Source organism: Zonotrichia leucophrys, chromosome 3 (genome assembly GCF_028769735.1).
Source record: "Zonotrichia leucophrys gambelii isolate GWCS_2022_RI chromosome 3, RI_Zleu_2.0, whole genome shotgun sequence".
Lineage (NCBI taxonomy): Eukaryota > Metazoa > Chordata > Aves > Passeriformes > Passerellidae > Zonotrichia > Zonotrichia leucophrys.
In genome coordinates, this window is record NC_088172.1 from 50,365,234 (window position 1) to 50,390,061 (window position 24,828).

Sequence of the window (24,828 nt, forward strand, 5' to 3'; positions counted from 1 at the left end):
AATTGAGGTATCCTAAAATGGTAACTAAAACTTAAATTCCTTTCAAGCATGCTACATTTGGATATAATAAAAGAATTTTGGAAAGAGAGTGGTTCAAAGCTTGCTGGCAATTAGATATTGACTAAAACAAGATAAAAATGACAGAGAACCCATGAGCACAGATGTCAGGCTGTGAAATGTGTGAAGGAAGGATGGTTCTGTGTGATGGAAATCCCAGTTAACAAACCAGCTGGGAACATAACACTTCAGTGCAAGAAAGAGATCTGAATGACTCAATTGAAAATCCTTATTTTGAAAGGAATTAATGCAACATTACAATGGCATAGAATATAGTCTGAGCTTACATGTTTAGCTTCACCTTGCAGTACTTGTTTTCTCTATCTTCCAGTGATACCAAATTTTCAGATGAGACATTTATTAAATTGTGAAGTGGTAATGAAATGGAGCTTTCTTTGTATGTTTCTTACTGGCTTGGCCTATTTTGTCTGCAGAGAAATGTTGGGCAAAGCTGGTTTTTTCTAACTTAATAGAAGCATCTGCATTGGCATCATGATGACTCTTCCTTGGAGATTAGGCAAGAATTTCCCAGCCAGGAGAGGAAAGCACAAAGAGGTGTTCTGCATGTTAAAGAGAAGTGGCCATGTTTCTGCTGCACTGGGTAGTTGCATCAGTGTCACAGTCAAAACCATCTGATTTTTAAGGGCTGTCACAATTTTTAAAGTTGTCAAATACATGATAAAAGAGAGTAAATAAGTTGTATCTGATTCTCAACTTCCATTTCCTAAATAAACTGATAAAAGTATTTAAATGAATGATGGGGCCATGAACCAAGCAACTCTTGCAAAACTGTGTTTTGTTGGCCAGCTAGGGATCCCTATAAACTGTTCCATTCCAAGTCAGAGCCAATTTTGGCTACTCAGTGTTGGATGTTTTATGGCAGGGGCTCTGAGCAAGTGCTTCCTAAACAGCTGCTTATTCAAGAGCTACTGTAAATGGACAGAGCAGGGTCAGCACTGCAAGTGTGTGACCCCTGACTAGTGTTTCAGTCACCCATTCAAGCAACAGATAAATACCAAACTAAAAATAGTAAGTCCAGGGCCCAGGATAAGTATTTTCAGTTACAGACATAATAGGCTCTTTTGAAAGTTGTTAAAACACAGGATACCAAGAAACTGATTTGATTTAAAAAAACCCTAAGTAGTGTGTGCATGCATTTGTTTTACCTTTAGAAAATTCCATTTAGCAGTTAATTGGAGGAAAAATTAGTCCTATTGATTCTTTGCAAATTACTTCCTTAACTCCAAATAATAATGAATAAATAAATAAAACAAAAACTGAGAGGGGGAAAAATCTTGAACAGAAGCAGGGAAAAGAAAAATAAAAGGATCTGTTATTTAAAGTAAAAGGATCTGTTATTTATCTTTCTTGGCCAAGGCACCTGCACAAGCTGCCAATGCTGTTCATGGAGTTGCAGGCTGCATCCAACACTGTATGAGTTACCTCCCTGCTGCTGATGGGAGAATGCAGCCAGTGAATTGTGGCAGGCAGCCCAGGCATCTAAATAAAGGGGTATGGTCTTCTCAAAGGGCACAGAAAGCCTTCCTTCCAGCAAGAAAACTCGATGGGTGTGCTGGTGGCCAACAGTAGGCAGTGTGTCTGCTAGGCAAGCATGGCCTCAGCTGAGTTGGCAGAGTTCAAAGTGCAATAAAACTTAGTTTTTCTCCTAGCACATTTTTCTTTCAATAGCAGCTTTGTGGCCCTGCTAGCAAGCAGGTTGGAGAACAGTGGAAAGAGAGGACCCAAGATTTCTTCTTCTGCAGAGGCACTCCAGAGTATTTGACTGAGGTCACCATGTCACCATTTTCATATGGCCTATGTAAACATAAAGGCAACTCTGACAGTAGTGGTCACATTGGTGCAGAAATGTAATGTGAATTTTAATTAAAGAGAGCCCTTGATCTCTGTTTGAAAAATCCCATTGCCACCAGTTCTGGGTGTAGGTAGGCCTGAATCTACATTGAAACAGCTTGCAGAAATGATGATGTTTCATCTGTTGCAAGCTGCTAATATTAAAAAGCTCTACCTATCAATGTTTTTTCAACTACTTGCTCTATTGTTGTTTGGGAAGTGGTACCATGTTTTGTTTGAAGCTTTGTGTTGCCATAACTGTGTGGCACTGAGGCAGTTTGGGCGTGATGAGTAGCATCTGTCTGTGATGCAGTGGAACACAGTAACTCAGTGGAACTGAGTAACTTCAGTAGGGGTTCTGGCAGTGCTTGTGTCTCACTGTGCTTTAGCTTAACTTCCCCTTTCCCCTCCTCCAGCTGACTTTTTGACACAGTTGGCTGTCTTATTTTTCCCCTCATTCTTTATGCAGGTTAAAATGTTGTGCTAACCATGTTGTGATTTAGGACCTAGCAGCTGACTTGAATTGAGTGCCTGTAACTGTAAGAGGTTTGGGGGGAACCATGGTGTGTTGCCATCATTTTTCTGCCCTTTAACCTTCTAATTGAAGGAAAGGCAAAACTGCAGTGGCATCTGCAAAGGCAGCAGCTGACTCTGTGTTGAATGTCAGTGCAGGAAGGCTTGTGTTCTGGGGGAGGGTGAAGATATTCAGGGAGGCTGGGTAGGGAGACTTGTGCTCTGGATGTGGACGTCCATTCCCTGTCCTCTTTCACAAGGACTTGCCCATAATTGGAGCTTTCACAGGAATTGTATTGAGAGATTGGTGTTCTTATCTCTGCCCAAAACCCTGATCCCTCCTTGCTGATAGAGGGACCCCACCTGGAATAAGGGCACAAGAGACTTGTGTCTTTCTGTATCACCTGAGTGCCAGGATTGTGTTGTTTCCATTTTTGTGTATTTGCATGTGATTTTACAGTAAAAACTTTGGGGTGTGTTTGCTGCTTTAGAGGGGCTGGTTCTTGAATTGAACTTTTAATTGGAATAGCATCTGTCTGTTTCCTCTGCTCTACTGTCACTTGAGAGCCAAGAGGAGAGGCTGATCTAAGATAGTGCCAGCTTGAGACAAACAATGGTTTACAGTGACTGAGGCAAGAAAAAGAGCCCACTTGGGTAATGAGATGGAAGAACTTGGCTTGAGTGGATGATCCTCCCCTGATTATTAAAAATATTAGTTGTTAATTGCTTTAATGAGGTTCACAGCTAGAATGTGTTTTGTGTGTACTGTATATCCATTGCCATGTTAATTTATTTTTCACTTCCACTTGAAGTCTGAAGTTGCAGCTGTACCTAACTGCTGGCATGTACATTGGCATTAAGATGCCTTTATACTTAAGAGATTTGCAGAAATTTTCAAGTGTTTTACACCAGGCTTTTTATTTGTAATTGTTTCTAAGTAAGGAAGTTTGAGCTGTTCTTGACTATTGTTAAGTAACGTTAACATACAGGATTAGTGTTCCAGTTTGCTTAGGGTGATATCCTTATACAGGGTTTGTCCTGCTTGAGATCGTTCTGATCTGAATTCCTTCCTCCTTCTCACCACCCAAACTCAAACCCCACAAATCTGTGACCCTCATGACTTACTCTTTCTAGGCAATTTGCAAAAGTACTGATTGACAGTCATGTCAGGTAACATATCTCACAGAGAGAGCATGTCCCTTTTGTTTGACTCTAAATCTCTAAATTTGTCATTTTGTAGGCTGATTACATCAAAACTGATGTCCCTCTTTTTTTCTGTAAGGAAAATACTGCTCAAACTGGTCTCCTAACTGTATGACAGGAAAAGATGATGGTGATGGTTATGGAGGAGGCCAAGAATTCCTAACAGTGCTCTTTCAGGGAAGGCTGACTAGGCTGTGGGATAGGCATGCTTTTTCAATTATCCAAGGAGCATGGTGGTATCCTTTTGACATATACTCCTATGCTTTTTCTTATAGTGTGTCTCTAGCTGGGAGCAGCACACACCTAACTTTCATACTGGCCTGGATCTGGGATGCTGTTATGCTTTAGATCTTGGAGCTTGAGAGTGCTTCTTGTTCCCTGGGTTCAGACATGAATTTCCAACAGATTTCCTGGTTGAGATTTCCTTGTAATATTATGTGTACTTCCTAATATAAGCTTGGGGCTCTTTCCCACTTATCTACTAACCAACATAGGGTAAATTGGCAGATGCAGACAAGGCTTTTCACAAGCAGTTTCTTTCTTCTCTGAGCCAGGTGGTTGTGGGTAAGCTTTGGTCTGGAAATCTAATTGCTGTGTTAATAAACTATGGCACTTGAATATAAATGCTCTGCCAACAGGGCTTGTTCTTTTGGTCTGAAAGCTGCCCTAATGCAGCTATGTTTTTTGGACCATGCAGTTTGTGCACACTGGCTGAACAAACTGTGGTCCAGCAGTGCCTGCCTGTGTAAACAGCATCACTGTGTGTTGAAGTGTCTGTCCATCTTCTCACCTTTTCTGCAGCTTTGTTTCATCCTCTATATTGCTAGACTTTGCAAATTCCTAGGTAATCTCCCCCTCTGCTTCACAGCAAGGTTTGTAGTTCTCCATGCAGAGCTCTGTAAGCATTGTTCTTGGCATTACTCTTGATTTAACAACTGGCAAACACACTTAAAATGTTCAACTTGTCCAAATTGAAATAATCTGAGCTAAGGAGGTTCACAGTATGTGTCTGCCTCAGCTGGAATATCTTGAAAAGCTTTTTAGGTAAGATTTCAGTTATTTCTGATGTTGAGATTAAAATAAGAAAGAAAAAAATGTGGTTTCCCACATTGCTTGAGGACTTTCGACAGCCAAGTGGAAACTCTGGTATGTGTAATCTTGGAAATTTTGGAGGGACCAGATTTGCTGTGCATCGGAGATGCGTGTGGCCAGTTTATGAAAGTGTTCTCAGTTTAATCAAGCAACTCCCCTCCTCTTTCACTTGTGCTTGTCATGTGCCTGAACTTGTTAAAGTTTGGCAATAAGCTCAACGATTGGCATATGTGAACAAGCTTGCTCTGTGGGTAACTAGAAGGGGCTGGGCTCTTGTAGTTTCATCTTGGCAGGGAGCTCTCATCACGGTGCCTGGGAGCTGAGTTGCTCCTTTTTCTGTTTCCAGCAGTCCTTTCTGTGGCCCTCAGATGCAGAGAAGGGGTACAAAGGATGGATGCAGAAGCAAATATCTGATAAGATAGGAGCGGAGGTGGTAGGATTTTGCAGGAAGCGACATGTTAAAGTAAAAGCTGCGGACTATGTTTTTAAGAACAGGAGCAGAGGACAATGTGTACTGTAATAAAATTAGACTTGTTCTCCAGACCAAGAAGTGCATGTAGGGCTCAGAAGACCTTTCCGTGCTTTACCAGCAGCTCCAGGGGCCCTTGGTGTTTGCAAACTGTTACCTCCCTCTAGTGGTGTGTGCACAAGGCTGTGGGCTGCTGGCTCCTGGGTGAGGCTATGCCAGATCTGCACCATATGGATAAAACACCGTGGTCTTGACTTTTATCCAGCCCTTCATACCATGTTATGTAGATGAAGATGCATTTGGTGCACCAGTGAGATACTGGGCAGCTTGCATAAGCCGTTCTGTTGCCAGGGGTGCACTTTGTGTCCCTCCTTTGTTGTGCATTTAACTGGATCCATGTGATGTCCGACTTGAGGACAGGCTCAGCAAAGAGAAGATTTCTGTTAAGGAGCCACACTGCCACAGATAAATTATGATTATTCATAAAGAGTAGAATTATTGACTCAAAATGAGTGAAGAAATCTGGTAACTTTGTCTTGAATGTCTCTGCGCTTTTATTCAATAAACAAGAGTGATAGAGGAAGATAGACTTTCTGTTGGAAGAAGAGGCTGCTGCTCTGGTTAGAACAGTGTTGGAACACAGGGTTTTCTACCTCTTAGTTGGAGCCAAGACTGAATGGCATGTGCTCTGGAGTGTGGGGCCTCTGTCTCTGTGGTGCCTTTGAGATTTCACATTCGCTGACTGGTTGCAAATGAGATAAGTGCCTGATGGGGGAGAAAATAATATCTAACTGCTTGCTAAAGATTGTATCATACTGGGAGCAGCGTCCTAAATGTGTTCACTGATTATCAGCAGTGCAAACTAATATTCACTGTTGCATGAACTGCTTCACCTGGACCAAAACAAAAAGCCTTTTTTAAAATCGTGTTCAACATTAGATCATCATGTCTGCTATGGCATTACTGCTCTTAATTGGAAAAAACATGCTGTCATATAGCAATTGGGTTTTAGCACTGAGGATTCTTGTTCTTACCGCAAATTTCATGAACCCTGGCACTTTTGAGTACCTTCTTGCTGTTTTCAGCATCCTTTCCTAATGTTCTTTTCCTCATACCAATCAATAGACATAGCAGTCTTTTTGTCTTGCAAATGGCTTTATTTTAGCTGTGTATTTTGACTCTGCACTTAACTAGGAATGGCTTTAAACAAAAAAGAGCTTTCTTTAATTCTGGATTAATAATTTTTGATCACTTAAACTATTTTTTTTGTTTCCACTTTTATCCACTTTTCCCCTTGTGCTTAAGTTCCCCAAAACAACTGAATGCTTTGAAATGAGAAGCACATAAGTTTTTCTTTTGAAAAACTACTACTGTTTGGTCATATTCATTTACCTGGACTAAGTGCAATCCATTCATAATCCCACCAGGCTGCATATGCAACCAATGATTTCTAGTCCTGATAATTTGTGGTTTTTTTTTATTTGTCATTCTGAAACTTGCACCCCTGTCTTGCAGTGCCATCCATGCCTGCAGATGAACTGGTTTAGAGCTGCCTTTATTAGATGCCCAGCAGATGCCTGTTCTAAAATGAATAAATATTTTAATATATTGAATGGATATTTTCAGAAAAACTGGTCCTATTTTCTACTTTGATTTTGATCACTTATTGGCGATCTTCCAGAACTCTGAAAGAAATCCCTGATTAGTACAATCTGAAACTTTCATATGTCTGAACTGTAAAGTCATCTTTCCTTCCTTTTCCTTCATTTTTCTCTTGCTATCCTTTCCTGCTGTTTCCTAGCTCTTTATACAAATGATGACTTTAACTTTCCTTGCTGTGTTTAACTTTTCTTTCCCAGATTTAAAATCTAAAAACAAAAATCAAGCAAGCCTATTTAATTATTAGCCAGCACTGCAAATGTGATGATGCACAGTGAATGACAGTGAGGATGTGGGATCATGGATTAATTTGCCAGTTGGATTTATAGTGGGAAGTTATCCATTGGGCAACCATTGCCCTTTAAATTTTAAAGCCTCCAATAATTGTTTAATTAGTAGATACTTGGAATGAGACCTGCTTTTGCTGGTTTTGTTTAATTTTGTTTTTTGTTTTTTAAATTTCTGTTTAAACCTGTTTTTGTTTAATTAGTAGATACTTGGAATAAGACTTGCTTTTGCTATGTTGGAGGTGCTCTCCTCAGGGTCAGCAGGCTGGAGTATGCAAGTGTTCTTCAAGATGCCCCTGCAAAATTCAGCCCTTTGGCTTAAGCTGCTGTGGGAGCTGGTTTTGAAGATCTTTTTCTGGTCTCACTAATGGATGTTCACCTGTTTCTGTTTCATTCACCAGTGCCAGCTGAAGAGGTTGTCTTAAACTGCTACAGCTATTTACTGCTTAATGCACGTCTGTGCCCAAGGTCTTTTGCCAGTAGCCTGCAAAGAATTCAGGCAGTCTAAAGAGTAATGGGGCTGTCTTTCAATGCAAGGTTGAATTTAAGTTTTATTAAATATCATGCCAGCTGTCTTTGATATTTTCTGACTTTTGAATGATTAAGCAGAAATCAGCTCAAGTTCTGCCTACATTGGCAATGCAGACTGAAGAGGGTGCTTAAAAGGAGAGTGTCCATCCTCCTCTCCCTCAGAAGTCTCAGTTGATAGATGTTTGCACCCAGAACCCCCACACCCCTGTTTTAGCTTTTCTGGAGGCTGCTCCCTGTCAGCATGCTGCTAGTGGTTCCTTGTCCCCCCATCTGCTATTTGCATCACTTTGTCTCCCTCTTACTGGAGCAGAACTGGTGGCAGTGTTTGTGTTTTTGCACAGCCTCATGACAGTAACAAGACCCTTAAAATACCATCCTTTGGCTATGCACAGACCCTTTCAGGCTTGGCCCAGCCCAATCTGTATCTAGCTGCTGAATTGTAGTTGGAGCAACCAAACTAATCTCACCAATAAAATCTGTCAAACAGAAGGCATGACTTTGTCTTTCCTCCCTCTGTCATTACAGCTGTTATGGAGTGGTCAGGCTCCTGACCTCAGGGCATGTTTTTCATGCCTTACATAAAACTATTCAGATTGTGCAGGCACAGTAGTTCAGATGGAGAAAAGGTGTTTTGATTGTTTGTTCATTCAGCCAAAAATAAGAGCAAGAGTTACCTTTTTGGGCTTCCCTCTCCATTTGTGTTATGTATCAGAGTTCTGCTGAAATTCTGCTGTGAAGTGAAGAAGCTACACATGATGTTTTACAGAAAATATAATTTAATTGAATGCCATTGTGTCAGATATAATTATAGTTACTTGTTTCAGAAACATTTGTAATTTATTTTGTTATCACTTTTTGTGATGTACAGGAGCTGTGTTACCTCTTATACTGAAATTTCAGTGAACTGCTGGTGCAGTTGCCCTCTGAATTGATGGCACTGTGAACTTTGAAGATGTAGGAGAAAGTTGATTTGAAAAAGAGGGAAGAAGCAAGGATTTCTTCCATTTGACTGGTACGATTCAGAGTAAAACTAACCTTTCAGGAGCACTCAACTTCGATGAAGTGTGATCACAAAAAAGCATTATATACCTTCTAGGCAATTTCCCCTCACTGCTGCTTTTTAACATTGTTTCAGTTTGCTAGAATGCTGCTCCAAGGGACAGGAGTTCAAAATGTGTATCTGACAAAATACTCAATGTGCTGAACAGCACTTCTGAATGCAAACATATGCACAATTGCTATTTACACAGTTCAGTGGATGTGTATTTTGATAAGTTTACAATATTAGCAGTAACTCCAGGCACCCTGTCTTAACAGTATTTAGGCTGAGCTGCTTAGATTAAATGTTCAGGAGATTTACTACCTATGTGGGGAATTTCTGGTTCTTGGTGAGATATGAGAATTAGTATAGAGTTGGGATTATAAACTACTAAGTAACTGTACTACTGTTATGGATTATTCTTTATCCTTCCAATTCTGATGGCTTTTACTGAATATATACCCTATGGAAGACTTCTCTTCATCTTCTTTAAATTGCTAGTGAATCTGTTGTATTGGTTTAAAAACTCCCATATTGCCAGATTGTGTTACAGTAATTGGTGTTTTTACTTCGTCTCAGCAAATGTCCACACTTCCTTTCTGACCAGGCTGACTGGGCAAAGGGTGTGCCTTGTGTATTTTTGTTCACTGGGTCTAACTGCCTGCATGACTGCCCTATGGTGTCACTGCACACTTTCCTTCAGAGATGAGGAATGAGGAACTTAATCATCCAACTTCTGTCCTTCCTCCTCACACTCAAAAAGATGTTGAATAGTTGGCATTTTAGCTGGAGTTTAATACAGTTAGTTGTTTGCCACTTTGGTGCTTAACTTCTCTTAGATTAACTTGAGCTAACTTACCTTTGTTGGTAATATTTAGACTGTCTTTTACCCAGTAGAAGAATAATTTGATATTACCTGAAGCAGTTGCTATTGGAGCTGTTAAATTATTTCATGGTTGTTGAAACTTCTGCAACTTGCTAGAACCACCACATTTTTGTAAAAATGCTTCTTTAAAGGATCTTGAGAAGTGTTGGTGGGGTGCAAGAAGGGGGCAGCTGCTGCTGTGATCTTTTTGCTTCATCCTGACTCTTAAATCCACCCTCTGCTTTGGAGACCTTCAGGTCCCTGTTTTCATTAGGTTGTGCCAAAGTGATGCCACATCAGTGAGTCAATTGATGGCAGTGCACTTGTGAGAGAGGAGAGTCTTGCAGTGCCCATGTGTTGGCTTAAATGGAGGAGGGGCAACAGAGGAGCTGTGTGCCACGGTACTGAGGCCACTGTCAAGGCTGGACTTGGTGTGGGAGAGTGTCTGAGACCAGAGTTTTTATGTGCAGCAGGGAGCTGCATAACAATTTTGATGAGAAAATGTATAAAGTGGCCAGCAGAATGTTTTTTGCGTAACTGAAAATGCAATACATGGTGATATCTGTGGATAATGAATTCTCATTGAGATTCTAGAGCTCAGAGGTCCTTCAAAATGTATGGACTGCTGCTCTGGCTCAGGGAACAAGGCATCTGATGTGTTGGTGATGCAAAGAGAGAAGTGTGTGGGTGGAGGAGGTTTAAGAAAAATTCTCTAAAGTACTCTATGCCTTAGACTTTGTGCTTTACTGCAGGTACTGAAAATCTGAGTTCTTCTGATGGAGCATGTATGCCATCCTTGTAAGCCAACTTTATGCAAGGGACATCTTCCACAGTGTTATCAAGAAAAGCAGTCCAATCAAAAATGCTTTCAAAACAATTTTGTGGCTTGCTGCAGTTGTTATCTACTTCCTTTTCCTTCTACTTTTACTTCTTCATCCTCTTGCCCAGTACTGTGAGAGTAGCATGACTTGTGCTGCTGGCCATGAGTTAGTAACAGGTCCTGGCTAAGAGCAAAGGATTTCTTAAGAACTGTCACCTTCTGTGAGGCTGGTACTTGGCCTGATGCTGGCCTGGGAGCAAGGAATCAAGCCACCATCCCCTATTTATTTCCTTTTCTGGCTCCAGGAAGATGGGTTTGTGTGTTATCATCAGGCTGCTTTTGGGGCTAGTTAAAAGATAGCTCTATGGACTAAGTGGGTATTTTTGCATTTTAGGAAGAAGAAATGCCAGAGGTAGAAATTGACATTGATGACCTTCTTGATGCAGCCAATGAAGAGGAGAGAGCTCTCAAATTACAGGTAATATTATTTTGTAATTTTAAATCAGAAGGTGGCTGAAGTAATGCATCTGGATCAATATCTTGTGTTTGATTGAATCCACTGTCAATGTAGAATGGAGAGATTCCTCGATCCACTCTAGCATAGTCTACCAGACTGTTCAAAGTTAATAAAAATCCTTTTAGATAAATCCTTTTAGAAGGTAGGTGATAACACTAGTAAACAAAAGTTCAAAGAACCCAGTAACAGAGGGAAACATGCTAAGCCAAATTAGCCTCATTCTAAATTGTTCAAGTATATAAAATAAAGAACAGAAAACATAGGAAAATTAAGAACAGCACATGGAAAAAGCTATATGACTGAGAGTCAGTTATGATGACCAGATAGTTTCTGTGATTCACTTCAGCAGTAGAAATGTGTATACAGACCAGAAATCTTCCCTTGTGCTTAGATTACTGGCAATTATTTCTTTCTATACCAGAAAGAAATTGGAACCCATCAAAAGGTTCAAAGAAAGGATAAGATGGTCAGGAACAGGAATTAGTTGGGAGATTCAAAAGCTATCTGCCAAAATTAAACAGCTTAAACCAGCTCTCTAAACTTCTGAATCTTGTGTGAGGTAGGAATTAATGAATGGAAGAATGAGGGGGAAAAGAAAAGAAATATCATTGCCTTAATATAAATCTCTCTCTAAATCAATATATAAACCCAATAGGAAATGTCTCCATTTATAATCTTTTCAGATGCACTAAGAAAAGGCAAAGTGTTCTAGAGTCATGGCTTGCCCTCAGCGTGCTCCTGGGAGGTGACTAATGTGGTGCTTCGATGCAGCACATCTCATTTTGGTGCCTGTTAGCCCCTTTGCTCAGTGCCTGCTGGCCAGCCAGAGAGACTGGGGCATGGCCCCAGGCTGTTTGCTCAGTGTTCATAAATAGCTTTGCTGCTTCTGCCTGAACTAGCTGCAGCAGCTCCCTGCTAGGAATGCCCTGCTAGGAATTACTAACGTCTCTATTTCTGCATTGCAAAGACACTCATGTCCTCACAGAAAGCTGCCTTTCACATGTCTGTTCCTGGGAGAAATGTTCTTGGATTCTCCTCCTCTTCTCAGTTTTCCTTGGAGACAGGGGTTTTGTAACCTCCTACAGGGAGAAAGAAGCCATTCTTTCTCTCCTGGTACAAATAATTCTGATCCACATAGGGAGCAAAGGTGACTTGTATAACTTTGGGTTTTCACTAACATCTTCATTCAGTGATTTCTGTTCTTGCTTATTTTCTTTCTCCCCTCCCTTGCCAGGTTTCATACCATGACTTGTTTATGTTCACTATTACTCTGTATGGATACTGACACTTTCATATTTTGCTTCTAGGAAACTCTTGTAGATTGCTACAAACCAACAGAGGTAAAAGACTTTTTAAAAATGCTATTAACCTGTGGAAACTGTAGTTATGTTCAAGCTAAACTAAATTTATTTTTATTCTTATAATAAAGTAATTAGATTAATATTAATGGCTAGCTGATAGACTTTATATCCTAAAAATGCTTATGCCTGTCACTTAGCTACAGTAGGAATGTGATTGTACCCTGTGGAGGAACTGCTGGTCATTCCCACTGAACTATCAATATTGTTTGCTGTAATATCCTTCTGGCTATACTGACTTTTAAAGCTGCTATGTTACAATAAAACTAAATATAGTTATCATCAGATGGCAAAAATATTTGCATGTTGGACTGTGCTCTTGGTGGTGAAATAATTTAATTTCATCTAGGACAACAGTAAAATTTATTCTGAGAACTTTTATGCAGATATGCAGCTCAGGTAATTGTTTGTGTGAATGGACTTGAATAAAATTGTGGGATAACCTGTACTAGCAGGATTTAGTTACTCAACTTTTAACTTGTGTATCTATTGATGTGTCCATTGCTATTATAGCCTGCTTTTCATACAGTAATGTGTGCTTACTAGGAAGAGTAAATATTATAAAGAAACCCCTTTGACTCACTGTAAAAATCAAAAGTCTAGGTGATGGGTCACTTAGTTCCATTTGTAGAGTCAGTTCTTTCCCAGAAGTGGATGCTGCACAGTGTTTAATAGAGGGGTTGGCTTACAGGATTCCTCTTGTCGCAGACCTTTCAGCTGTGCATGACTAGAAGCCAGGTGTTTGGTTTTGAAATAAGGCTGCAGATAAGTTGGTTCTTCTGTAATATCTGCAGCTGTAGCCACATAAACTGGTGGGGCTCAAGGATAATCAGACTATCAGGAAGAACTGCTGGTATGGTTGAATAGGCACTTCACAGTCCATGACACATTTTCTTCAAGGCTTTTCCATTTTTATTTATTCCTATGGTAGATTGGGAAGATTCTCCAGAATTGCTGTTATAGTTGCAAACATTTTGACAGTGGGGAATTGACCCAGAAAGACTCAGCTGATAACACCTGTAGAGTTTGTTGTGTGCTGTATCTCGGTTGTCTTACAGCAGATAACACATCTTCCATTATGGAGGTGCCATAATGCCAAGTCTTCAGGTGTCTCACTGTTGTAATGCTACACTACAAATGACCCTGACAGCCTTCTCCAGCCTTCTCTAAGCAAGTGCCATTGAACCTTGGTGCTTCTTCTTAAGATAGGTGTGAAGATGGACGCAGCATATGAAGCCTGGTGTAGTAAGAGAAAGCTGAAGTCATGACTAGGTGAGAGGAACAGGTTGCCAGGGGCTTACCAATCAGTCATGTGCTGACCTCTTATCTCTGTGCTATCTGAAGGCAGAGGAAGAAGGCAGAGATCCTGTAATTACTCTTCTTCCTTCTTCGTTAAAGATGCCATATGAATGATTGTTTTTTAGCTGTGAAGTTTGACACAATGCAAGGACAAATTTCAGAGAGTTGATAAGGATACATGACAGATGGCAGTGAGTGTTCCACTGGAAACCTTGGTTCTAGAACTACAGGGAAGATTTGTGCCATACTGGTAAATTGAGTTGGTGTGGCAGTTCTCAGGAAACAACATCCTGGACACATCCTTGTCTGCCCTCAAGGCACCTGGATCAAGGTGAGATTTTAGTACTGAACTAGTGACCTGTGTCTTCAATCCTTTGTGGATGGGATGGAGGTAGCTCCCTTATCTGTGAGAATTTTCATCTTCCTTGACAATCTATAGAGATAGCCAAGTTGAGACCTCTCACTCTCTACAACTAGCTGAAAGGAGGTTGTAGACCGATGGTGTTGGCCTCTTCTCCCAGGAACTAGTGGTAAGAGAAGAGGACATAGCCTCAAGCTATGGCAGGGGAGTTTAGGTTAGAAGTTAGGAAGAAATTCTTCACAAAAGGGTTGGTAAATATTGGAATGGCTGCCAAGAGATGGAGTCACCACCATGGACGTGTTCAAGAAAATATACTTTGTGCCATGGTTTAGTTGACAAGGTGGTGTTTGGTCGTAGTTTGGACTCAGTCTTGGAGGCCTTGTCCAACTTAATTGATTCCCTGATTCTGTGAGGATAGATTCCAAAATGAGTCACATCCCAGGACTATTTTACAACAGCAACTTTTCTTTATCTATGGCATGGTGAGCTCAGTAGTACTGCATAACTGCTAGCTTAGGCCACTTAAAAATGATGATTTTTATCCTGCCATGTGTGGACTAAAGAGCCTTTTAGTTGACTTAAACTTGCTATATAAGGATCCACATCTTGTCTAGAAAATCTGCAATCTTTTTATATTTGCAGACCATTCAAAACTATTGAGGTAGTTGGCTTGTGGAAGGATTTTTAGAAGATTTGTGGAGAATGGATATGAACTAATGGAATTTCTCCTGACTGATGAAATACAATCTGTCAAGTGCACTAGGGGTTTTATCATCAAGAGTTATACAATTTGCAAAAGATAGTGATCCCTAACTGGGGGAAAAGTTATGTAATATGATGTCCCTGCTATTCAGAATATCAAGAGAAATAGTACAGGCAAAAAGGCTACTAACTCAAAGCTCTTACCCAGCTGTGGAAAAAACCTTCTAAATCTGCAAGTGTATATCTTAAGTCAGTTTTGCTCAGTATCTTCCATTTAGACTAAAGGTTAAGGAAAGACTGAGGAATGTTTATATGTGTCCTGGATTGACTTTTTGTCAGGAAGCTGAGTTATCCAGGTCACTTAAAACATGGAAAGATTCCCAACTTCTTTAATAATTTGGCCAAAGATAGTATCTGACAGTAACTAATGAGGAACTGCTACAAAACCTTTCTTCTAATGAAAATACTACTAGACTGTTGAACATGCTTTAAAATATTAAAAGCTTTTCTTAGGTAGCAGTTATGGTTGTTTTAATTTGTATGGAAATATGCTTAATGTGGGACCTTTATGTAAAGAATTACTATGTACACAAACTCAAAGGATTTAGTATCTGCTAAATCAGTGCCGTAATCAAATTTTGGGTCTGAACTTTTGTAATTGAAGAGGAGCAGGGAGCAGCATCCTCTTCCTGCATCATCTGTGTGCCAGTCAGTTCTTCATACAGTCCCACATGTCAATTGTGGAAAGTCCCACTCTGACCTTTGTTGAGTGGCTGTCTCAGCTCTGTCTGATGTTCTCTGTCATCACCTGATGGTGGAGAATCTTAATGTTCACAGTGACTATAACAGATTTAAATATAATCTCCAATCTTGATGATCTTTAGATGATACTTCACAATAGATTCTTATTTAGGACAGGAAGACAGTTGTGACTGTGAAATCCATGAGGTGTTTTAAAGACCCTTATTTTGAAGAAGGCTGACTAAATCTGTATTGCTGTTATCTCTGCTATTGGTAACAGCAAGGGCACTTATTTAGACTGGGCATTGGAGAAAATTTGAAGTATTTATGGCTGATGTGAATTAGAGCTTCCAGTAGTGGGAAAGTCAAAGTGATGACAGGAAAAATTACAAGGAAACTCTTAAACTGCTATAGGAGAGAAATCCAATGAGTGGGCAATTTTTTTTGCTCACTGGCTCCAAAAGATGCAGCTGAGCAACACAAGGTCTGCAGATAATGAGTATTTGAAGAGAACTGAATAAATTAGATTTGCAGTTTATTTACTTCTTTCTTTTCTTATAGAAATACACAAAGCTTAAGATGAATGAGCTGGAGATCTCTCCCATTCAGGCAGGATTAAATCTATTTTGTTAGTACAATTCTTCACTTAGTGCAAAATGGGAGAAAAAGGAGATGAAATTGCATCATAAAAGGAAGTTGCAAAGCTGGAAGCTTCTAGTAATAATTTTTAATATGGTTTGCAAACAAACTATGTTGAATTGTTGTGCATATTTTCTGGAGAACTTTAGCAGAGATTTGATTACTGACTACTCAATTACTCCAGTGGTTGGACTATTTCAGCAGCTTCTAACATTTTTGAAAAAGGTAGAGATGCATTTGCTTAACTGTATGTTTCTCCAAGTTTAATTCTTAGTTGGAGCAAATGACAGGCTTGTGAGGCAACTTTTTAGAGTTAGCTAGGCGCTGTGGTTTTAAAGATAAAAGCTGTTTTGTGTATGTATTGGCATATTGTACATTTTTAGTATACAGGCATGAATAGAAAGCTCAATGCTTCTGAAACAGAACCCCATAACCCCAAACCGTAAGGTTTGAAGGATCTTATGTTTATTTTGCTCCTAATGTGTTATCAATTAATGTTACTGTTTGTTTTTTCTATTGCAAGCCAGCAAGATATAGGGATACCCACAAGAAGCAATAGTCAGGGCAGACGTGTCCTAAAGCCTCAATGCACTGCGCTGCCTTACATGCGGGCAAGCCAGGGCAGCTGATAAGTGGTAAATTATTAGGACACAGCAAATGTATTTTATGTCCATATTACTTGAAATGAAATAGGAAAATTTGTAAAGAAAAAAGGTTAGAAAACGTGCTTGTTTAAAAGCAATGCAGGCAGATGCATTTGAAGTAAAACATGATTTCTTGTTCATCCATTTTACCACTGAATTCAGTGAGCTAAACCTTTTTATGTGTCTGCTGAGATCTGCCCTATATTGTACTACAGCGTTGGAGGGAATTTAGGTTGCATGTTTTCATTTCTGCAAGTAATCATGAACACAATTGATAAATACCCATAGCAATATCAGAAGGGAAGAGCAAGTGGTGATTTGGCAAGAATAAGCTGTGCTTGTTTACGTGCTGCCCAATTGGAGAATCATTGGGCTGCAAGTCTTAACTGTAGCTAAGCTTTGTGGTATGTAGTTAGTGCCTCAAACAGAGCTCACCAAAAAGCTCAAGTGGTGCAAAAATGTCGTGCTCTGGTCAGTGATGGTGCTGTGGCCTTACTGGAGAGGGCATGTTGAGGGTATCATTCAGTGAGGCTACAGAGATGCTGTGATGGTTCTTGCTAATAGAAGGAATCTTCTGGTCCTGTTCTCCCAAAGCAGGGAGAACAGTTCCCTTTTCTCTGTACAATTGGCTTTAGGGGGGGTTTGAGCCTGTGTGGAAGAGGTGTTTGGCAGTAAGATGGGTTATTATTTAGGTTCTTTCCCAACCATTTATGGGATTGCTCTCCAGGCTGACTTTAGTTTTTACATCCAACTAATAAAGCCATCTCCAAGAAACAGCCTTGGGCAAACAGTTAATCTTGGTTTTTGACCTGGCTACAGGGAAGTAAAGCTGTGAAGGAAAGCTGACTTAGGATTCATTTCATGCTCTAGTGAAGCAGGAGGACTAGAAACTCTAAATCTTAGTTTAAAAACTAGTCCTACTACATGTGTACTGTTTGAGGAAGAGAAATCTGGAGAGACAGAGTCTAATTAGTCTCCAGAATTAATTGGAAGACTTGAATAGGAAGCCTGGAATTCATTGTCTGTCAAATGACCTCGTTAAAACAATGTCACACCACCAAAGAGGTGAAGTGATTTCCTCCCCTTTTCTGAATTATCATTTCACCTTTGTTTTTTGCCTTTATTATTTTTTTGCCTAAGGCTGAATATAGATGAGTTCAAATGAACTATAGATTTTGTCTGCCTCTCATTAAAATTTGCCTTTAGAATTAGAAAGATGTCTTCTAGAAACAATGATTTAGTATTACAAATTAAAAAGAGTCTCAATACTTGTAATAAGGGTGCCTCCTTGCAGAAAATCTGTAAAAAAAATTTTAACTGAGTCTTTTTATATTTTTGCACTTTGTAAAAACTTTGTTTTTTATTTTATTTACCAAGGCACAAAGTGCTGGTGTGAGATTTTTCTTGCATTAGAAGTGCGTGTAGCCTGTGTATTCCTGGCTACAACCCTTCAAGGAATAATGAATAGGTTTTTGAATCCTTAGCTGTATTATTCTTGTTTTTTAACTCCATGAATTACATCAGTATATATAGGTAGATAATTCAAGCTGTATTACAGAAGTGCTTTTAACATAGATTAGTACATGATCGGCTTTCAAATGTCTGATGCTGAATTTCAGCATATCTTGTTAGGGAGGATTTCAGTAAAATGCTTTGTGTAAAATGATTTTTGTTTACAAGGTAGAGATAGATGTGGATATTAAGTCTTGACTCAAATGGCCACAAGGAGCAACACTGCAATTTTTGAGTGATGGCTTAAGGAAACAAAATTGGTATTGCTGACATCAACCTGTTTTGGTTAGTTATAAGGTGAAGGTTTACTGAAATGCTGTGAAGTCTCCTTTCCTGCCTCCATGAGGGAAAATGTGCATCTTTTCTAGAACGCTGATTTTCCTTCATGGGGAAGGAAAAGCAAAGCAAGAAAGGTGCAAGCACCAGAGCACAACTGTGTTGATGACAGCCAGCTCCATGTGAGTGTCAGATGCAAAGTGATACTTAAATCAGAAATGTGCTGAACCAGTGCTGTGGTTTGGGTGTCTGTGGAAGTGCGCAACAGCGCGACTGCATTATGCAAAATGCTCTTGCTGAGTTTTACTCTTTGGTTACTGCAGACCCTTATTTCAAGGGGAAAAAAAAGTTTCTGGGGGATAAAGCTTTTAAAATTTTTATATGTACTTCTTCAAATGAATGCCTTCTCTGCCTTAAGAATACTTGCAGTTGCTTCTGATCTCCTTTAGGAGGTTGACCCTACACTTTGGTTCATTTTGGCGATATTAAGTTTCTGGATAGTGTTAAACTTGTCTGAAAACTTCAAGCAAATATCTTGTTTTGCAAAAGAAGGTGCTTTTGATAACTCTTCAAAGTTAAGGGGAGGAACTTTTTTTTTTAAGGGGAGAACTTTTGCTATAATGTCATATTAAAAAGCAACTGACCCTTGCCTACATTTGATATCTAAGAGAAATTTGCTTCAGACTCTACCGAGATGTGGGAGAATGGGCAGAGGAATGGCAGGTTGGGATGTCCCTGATGACTGCAGAGTACCATAGATATTCCTGTCTGCAGACGTCCCTTCCCATAAGGCTTTTACTTCAGTGAAGCTGCTGGAGAGTTTCCAGATGCAGTGTCTTCTTGTAGAATATTTGTGGCTTGAACGACAATTTTAAAAGTTTTTCTAAGGGAAGAACTGCACTTCAGCCCATTCTTCTCCAAAGCTGTCTTAGTCTGATAGGACTATTTTTTTAAATGGAAAGACGTGCTGAGAGGCAATACAAATGACACTAATCCCAAGTAAAAATCTGAGATTGCTTTATTTCTTTAATGATTGTACTGCAGGGCTTTATATAAAAGTTTGATAGTAAAAAATCCTGAAGTGTGTTTATATGCTTCAAGAAGCACCATGCCATATAGTTTTGCATTATGTAGCAGATCCTTACAGCGATGATATGGTGACACAGAATTAATGCAAAGTTTGTTGAAAGCTGTGAATTTTTACAGTAAGCGTGTCTTCCTCCTAATTTTTCAGTGGAGAAGCACTGGACTGTGACAAGTTTAAAGTTGATATTGTTCCAGTGGTGGCTTGTGCCTTTGTGATGTAAGACAGCCTCAAGAGGATGGAGCGAGAGGATTTGGGGGTCTAAAGAAACTCTATTTCTGATCATGTCATTAGGCTGTCTGTCCAGATGGGAGGCATGATATTGATATGAATAGATGTATTCCTGAAGTGGCCTTTGCTTAGTTCAGGGTGGAGACTTCAAGCACTCATCCAGGAAGTCATGCTTTTAGTTGTTTCATAGAATCATAGAATGGTTTGGGTTGGAAGGGACTTTAAAGATCACCTAATTTGACTGCCAAGGGTGGGGACACATCCACTAGGCTCAAAGCCCTGTCCAACCTGGCTTTTCACATCAACTTAACTGAATAATTACATTCCATATTTACAGCTAGCTGATTTCATAAGAACCTTTTTGTGTGTTCATACACGGTACTGTGGAAAAACATTGTTTTCCCAATGTGACAGTAAGGATGCCTTTAGCTTTTAATCCACCTGCAGGAAATTGTATACCAAAAGAATTTCCAAGAATGATGCAAATCTCTAAGCTTCTGTTCTAACATAGTCTAAAAAGAGGAAATATGCTGAAACTAGGGAAAATATAACTGTGAATAAAGGCCTTTAATTTGTTTGTTGTGTTCTGTTTTTTTTTTTTTTCCTGGGAAGTGTGGGGGCGTTGGCATTTGTTTGTTTTCAAAGTAATGTCATTCACTTAGTTCTGCAACCAGTTTAACCCATGATAAGCCAGTGGTGCTACCTCTGGCTCCTTGTTCCTGCCTTGCCTTGGACTGACACAAGTGTTAGTGTGGGCTGAGGGGTGGGCTGGGTCAGAGAGCTGAGCCAGCTTGGAAAGTAGCAGGAGAAGAGGGGAAACAGCTGAGTTCTTTAGCCAGATCAGCTTTCTTGTACAGCTCACTATGCAGCCAACCAAAATACTAGCTCCAGCATGGAGAGTGGCAAGAGAAGCACCTCTTTTGGCAAAAGTGGTGATTTCTGTGCAGGCTTAAGCCTGGAAGTCTGCTTTGACTGTTTGCATTGTATCCAGTCATAGGTTTTGCTTCATTCAGTAGTTGGCTTAAGGCCCTGTGAGTAAAAACCTGAAAGATGGGTGATAACTGAGCCAGCATAATCACAAGGACAAGCGCATTGTTCACACTTCTGCTGGATGGGATGGATATGTATAAGGCTTCTGGTGATCAGACAGAGAAATTCCAGCTTAGCAGTAAAAGCTTAAATAAAAATATGTCATTTGTGTTTTTTAAAAGAACTTGATTATAGCATTATGGGATCATTAAAATTGCTCTTTTTTTTTTTTCCTAGGAATTTATCAAAGAGCTGCTAACTCGGATAAGAGGAATGAGGAAACTCAGTCCCCCTCAAAAGAAGAGTATATAAATAACTCAAAGTAATAGCACTCCCTGAAAGACATGGCAAGGGAAATGGGACTTTGAATACAAGACCTTTATTAAAATAATTGTCTTTCTCCACAACTTTTTTGATTTTATTCAGTTTTAACTCAAGGAATTTTTTTTGTGTGTTTTAAGGGTTCTTTTTTAAGTGTCAATTATTTTTTATCAAAAATATCAACAATTTGGATGCTGCTCAACTTTCACCTGGAGGATTACTGAAGCAAGTGAAGAATCCAAGAGTTAGAGATGAGGGGCAGCAAGCCTATGTGGTGAACCAGAAGATCTTGTAAATTTACAGAGCTAGGAGACTTCTCCTTGCAACTAGTTGGATAACTTTCTTAAGTTGGTTGTACATTTAACTCATGGATGTCAAGTTTCTTGTGCTTGTCTGTACATAAATTTTAAAGTGGGTTGTGAATACTGTTTCACATGGATGGAAGGAGAAGTTTGTTATAGTAAATTATTTAAATGGTGGTTATTGCAAATTTGCTACCAAAAGGTACCAATTTAGATTGCTAAAATGAATGCTGCCATTTTTCTAAATACCCTTAAAGCAGCCCAGTGAAGAATCTCATCATATCTCCTTGTTTAGACCGCAGTATATGAAAATTGGGAGTTTTAAGGGCTTAATTTGTAGACTTAAAAGTTATTTGATTGACTTTGATGCTTTGCCAGGATCACTTCCTCTCCACCTCATGGTGTCTTGGAGCTGTGCTGACCTATGAAAATGGGCCTGGAGTGATATCTAGAGAAATGTCCACGAGCATTTAAAAGCTGGTTCATGCTGGAGGAAAGGCAGTGATACCAAAATGAATTGCAAGTACTGTATTGCATTTAAAGATGTGGTCTTAATCAAATGCAGATTCCTCTCCTATAAAGGTAGGCAAAGAGTAATACAGCCTTTGTTTATGGCTCTGCCCTGAGAAGTGGGAGACTTCTTAACTTGGGCTCTCTTACTTGTAAGAGCAAGAGCAGAGATCCCTGCTCCCTTCTGGAAAATGTCCTAACTAGAATGTTTGACAAGCTACCATTTACTGGTAGGTGACATTAGTCAGGCATTTTATATCAAGGGTGCTCTGAACATATTTTATTTTTCAAAAGAAGTACATGTTTGTGAATTTTATGTATACTGGCAAGCTTTTTTAATGTATTTAATTTTGTAATGTTTACTGATGATTTTATTTACCAGATATTTACTCAAATAAATGGAACAACTTGTGACTTGTTACATGTACACTTTACAAGACTACTGTTGCTGAGTAGGTTTGTAAATGGAATTGCTTGTCAAAAAGAGAAGCCTGTAGGGTGGTAAGTATGTGGGAACTCAGCTGTATTGACCTTAACTGGCTTTTAATGTAGCCAGTATCACTCAGCCCTTGCCCAGTATCACTCACACTCCTGTAACCTGGTGCACATTTGAAAGTCTCCTCCAGATGAGGCTTTCCTTCCCTGTGCCTTAGAGAATTTAACAAAGGGTGGGGAAACAAAGCTTTAGAAGTTCTTTCAGATAAATGCTGACAAATTCAGATTTTTTTTTTGTCCACCAGAGATGGACTGTAGGGGAAGGCTTACACTGGGTGGCTCTCAGTTTCCTAGTGAAGGTGTGGCAGAAGGGGATCTTTCAGAAGGAGACACTCTACCTTTCTTCCTTTAGGCACCTTTTGGGATTCTCAAGAAATTCCAGCACTCTTGAGAAAATACTCACCTACAGCATTTTAAATTTAAATCTTGTATCTTGCTGAAGTTGCAGTTTATCTCTGGTTTGGACTTGCTGGCAATTCTCATGTTCTCCTTTGAGATGGAGTCTGAAACAAGGCACAGTTTGAACAATAAGTGTTCTAGTAATTTTCACATTCACGGACGCATTTTGTGACTTCACTGACAATTTCAAATATCACTTTTTTTCCTTTATAACAGTGTGCCAAATCAGATGTCAATTAATGGCAACTATACCAGATCTCTCATGACCTACAGCAAAAAATGCTATCCACAAATATTTTTACTTTCATGTTGTTTGGCTAAAAGCTGTCCACTTAGCTGTACTCATGACATATTTGTCTCTTTTATTGTATTATTCTTGCACAGAGTAGCTGTGGAAAGTAGCAGTGTACCCCTTCTAAAACTAATAGGTCTGGTGGTGCACTTAGAAATGGTGAAGGCTGAGACAGTCCTTGCTGTTGTTGCCTCCTGGAGATGGGTTAAGTCACTTCTGAGAAGAATTTCCTCCAACACCACAGGTTTTGCTGTCTTAGAACTGTCAGGGAGCAAAACCAAGCTCTAAATAGCTTTTGTTTGCAGCTGGCCTGATTTTCCTGGGCATTGTGGGGTCTCATTCTTGCTAATTTTTACTTAATGGAGCTACTCTTGGCCTTGGTGTTAGTGAGGGAGGAATTGACCCATTCACTAAAGATTTAATTGTGCTTTATGTCTTTATACTGCGTGGGTGTTCTTGGCTCTGGGGAAATACTCAAGGAGCATATAAATAGCACTCTGTTACTGAAACAACTTGAAATGAAATCTTACAGCCCAGTCTCTTTACTGTCTTGGCTGGACAGCTTTCCTAAGAAGGGCCAAGTTGCTGCAATGAGAGCTTCCTCTGAGCTTTTTAAGTGGCTAATGAAAGAAACTGAAGTTCCTTCTTATAAATACAGAGTGAAGCTGAGGTTTTTGTTTTGGAATTGAAGTGCCCTTGCAGTGTTAAAAAATTGCCTTCAAAAGCATGTGTTTCTGGAGTCTGCTTTATGACATAATTAGCTTTTGCATGTTTTACAGCAGGACCTGGCAGTTGGGTTAGAAAGAAAAGCAAAGTGCTTGTGTAATCATACTGAGTGTGCCTCAGGAGGCTGCAGTGACAGGGTGCTGTATTCCTGTGGCACAGAAGAAAGGACATGAGCCATTTGCCTGCCAGCATTATTTTTGTTCCTTCCCCCCAGCAATGGGCTTTACTCCTGAAGCTGCATTCATGTAGGGAACGTCATGCAGAATGTGAAAGGGAGATTTTTTTCTGTTCTCAGAGAATATGGTCAAGAAAAGCAGGAGCAAAATATCTGCCCTGTTTGTGCACTTGAAATTCTTTGATGCAGAGTCTTAGTAAGAATTCTTAGTACTTTATGCTGGTAGGTAAAATAGCATAAGTGAAATTGAAATTACTCAGCAATTTATTTCTAAATGGTTTTTCAGAGTCAAGACAGTCTTAATGTAAACATGCAGCTCCAGGGTAAAAAAAAATTGCTAGCCACATCAACAGAGACTTATTTGAGTGGAAGCTAGAAGAAAATGCAGGTCTTATTCTGAACAAACAGTGTTTTGAACTGAAAACTCTGGTGAAGTGCTGTAACAAAAGGAAAAATTGCTTCTTGGCTGCATAAGATTTGTCATTGTATACTGCACAGATTGTTTACAGGTACTGAGTAACTGCATGCAGTACTTTTCAAAAGATGTTGAGATTTGGGGAGGAAGCCAGAAAAGAAATCAGATGTTGGGAAGTCCAGGAAAAAACATCACTGAGAAAATTTCCTGTTAGGAAAACAGAAAATTTGTGTTACTGCTTATATTTCTGTATGGAAATAAAAGGAGAGATGTCAATGCTTTCATGTATTGGAGAAAAGCATGAAGAGGAGAAATGCCTGGAAGATAAAGGAAAGAAACTTGAAGTGTTGAAGAAAATAGAGCATCCTGATGGTGATGACCCCTTTGAGCTTGCTACTGTGGGAATAGGTGAGA

General features: G+C 39.6%; 1 protein-coding gene across 1 annotated transcript in view; it reads left to right on the forward strand.

Moving 5' to 3' along the window:
- The window catches only part of PPP1R14C (protein phosphatase 1 regulatory inhibitor subunit 14C), a 50,989-nt gene extending 28,663 nt beyond the window's left edge, over positions 1 to 22,326 (forward strand). Inside the window, exons 2-4 of the mRNA XM_064708137.1 lie at positions 10,781 to 10,864; positions 12,211 to 12,243; positions 21,017 to 22,326. Coding sequence (XP_064564207.1) covers positions 10,781 to 10,864; positions 12,211 to 12,243; positions 21,017 to 21,091 — 192 coding nt within the window. The 3' untranslated portion in view covers positions 21,092 to 22,326. The remainder of the gene's footprint in view (positions 1 to 10,780; positions 10,865 to 12,210; positions 12,244 to 21,016) is intronic.
- Positions 22,327 to 24,828: the final 2,502 nt, after the last annotated feature.